The sequence below is a fragment of the Sinocyclocheilus grahami genome, unplaced genomic scaffold (genome assembly GCF_001515645.1).
Source record: "Sinocyclocheilus grahami isolate Dianchi unplaced genomic scaffold, SAMN03320097.WGS_v1.1 scaffold33332.1, whole genome shotgun sequence".
Classification (NCBI taxonomy): domain Eukaryota; kingdom Metazoa; phylum Chordata; class Actinopteri; order Cypriniformes; family Cyprinidae; genus Sinocyclocheilus; species Sinocyclocheilus grahami.
The window spans coordinates 1-1,825 of NW_015521819.1; the positions used below are offsets into that span (position 1 = coordinate 1).

The 1,825-nt window shown below is 40.5% G+C and overlaps 1 protein-coding gene across 1 annotated transcript; it reads right to left on the reverse strand.

The window, feature by feature from the left end:
* Positions 1 to 429: 429 nt before the first annotated feature.
* LOC107580433 (putative short-chain dehydrogenase/reductase family 42E member 2) lies at positions 430 to 1,680 on the reverse strand (the record flags this gene model as incomplete). The annotated part of the gene is made up of 3 exons (XM_016266140.1): positions 430 to 505; positions 1,118 to 1,236; positions 1,623 to 1,680. Coding segments are annotated over 3 exons (253 nt in total), but the record flags the coding sequence as incomplete, so codon positions are not given.
* Between the last annotated feature and the right edge of the window lie 145 nt (positions 1,681 to 1,825).

Here is a 1,825-nt window from a genome sequence, read left to right on the forward strand (position 1 = left end):
AAAAAAAGGATAAAATGTACATTTAATTATATAATTCCACATTGCTTAAATTACCAATGTTCCTGATTCCTATAAAAAAAAGTTGTTTCTCACTTATGTTCTGCAAGGAGGTGTGTGATTATTAGCACAGAATCCAAACACAGAATAAGCTTCAGACACGCCAGCTTCAAATAAACTCAGTGCTTGGCTTTATTATTAAGCCTAGGTCTAAATTTAAAACAGTGTCAGCAGGTCTGGTTGGCTTGGGTTGCTGGCTGTGGTCATTACCATAGCAGCCGTTACCTCAGTACCTCATGAGCAGTGGACACACACACACACACACACACACACAAACGATATGAGCAGGGTACATGATACCACTTGCGCTTATTGCTATTGTGCGCAATAACAGGATTGACTTCAGAGACCAACAAGTTTCCATTTCCGTACCTTTTGTTGATCTTCCATTGGCAGCGAGCACCATGTGTTCAGCGATAGCTTTAGTTCTGGAGTAATGGTCTATGTGCTTGAAGAGAGAAGAAAAAAAACAATTAAAAAACAATTTTTGCTGACTGATAAATAAATAAATAAATATATACGTACATATTAAACCCTATTTTCCTGCTGTTGGTGAAAGTCAACCTCCAAAGGCACCAGTGAAATCTGAGTGTGTGAGCTGTACTGTTGTATGATTTATCAGATGTTATGTATTCATGTATGAAGTTTGGGCAGACAAAAGCAGGTGACTTGTGTAGCACTTCGGGCTTCATCACTCGAGTGAGGTGTCATTCCATTAACCTTCCTTAACTTCAGGCTGTTCTTCGGGACAGTGAAGCGGAGCACACAGGAGCACAGCTTGAGTTCACTCCAACACGACACACTTATCCCTAGTGAAAGTCATCCACATCTGATGCCTATGATCTCAATGCTCACTAATGGAACAGATCGGTTTGTGGTGATTAAAAATTGGGTATGGGTAAAGGAAGACTAGATTTTCACATTTTCATAAAGTGCTTGTCCATGCAACCCTAGATAAGCAATTGGGATTTTTGGTTACACTTTATTTCGATAGTCCACTTTAGACACTTAAACTGGCTGAATGTAGAATAAATCCTAACACACTCAGTGTCCATCTCACCATGTCCAGCGGCACGTAGGGAACTGAGTCTTCCTCTCCATCCTCGATGGGCCGGCCAGCGAACGCCACATTGACTGTGCTGGTGTAGATGAGTTTAGAGATGCCTCGCTCCGTACAGACTACAACACACCAACCAAACACTCAGCACACACTAATATTGAGGGAAATTCAACTTCTTATTCTTATTCTTAACTTTGTGATTTTCTTTGCCGTGTCCACTTTCTTAATTATTGCACTGATCTTGTTGCAATGCATTCTAAGATTGTTCTCTTTACAAAAGATACACATGTCGTCACCATTGAATTTGGTCGAAAGTGAAAATCTCATCATCTGCCGGCACCTGTATGAGACAGCTCTCTATATTTGCTTATATATCTGCCTAAATCGAATTGCTCTTGGGACTACTGAATGGGAAATATGATAAATACCATTAGACGCTAAACTCATTATTTGAATAACAGGCCTAATAGTTGCAGGATCAGTGAATCTAATGGTGGCAGCTCACCGTTTATGACATTATTCGTGCCGCCAACATTGACTGATTCAATCTGCTTTCTCCTCAGCTGTAGAAGAAGAAAACATATGACCAGCATATTTCACTTCAGCACATTATGGCAGTAGTACACTCCTTCACAGTCAAAATTATAACAAACGATTTCGTCGAGCGCACGCGCGTCTGCCGCTTTAAATTCTTGAGCTCGTTACAGC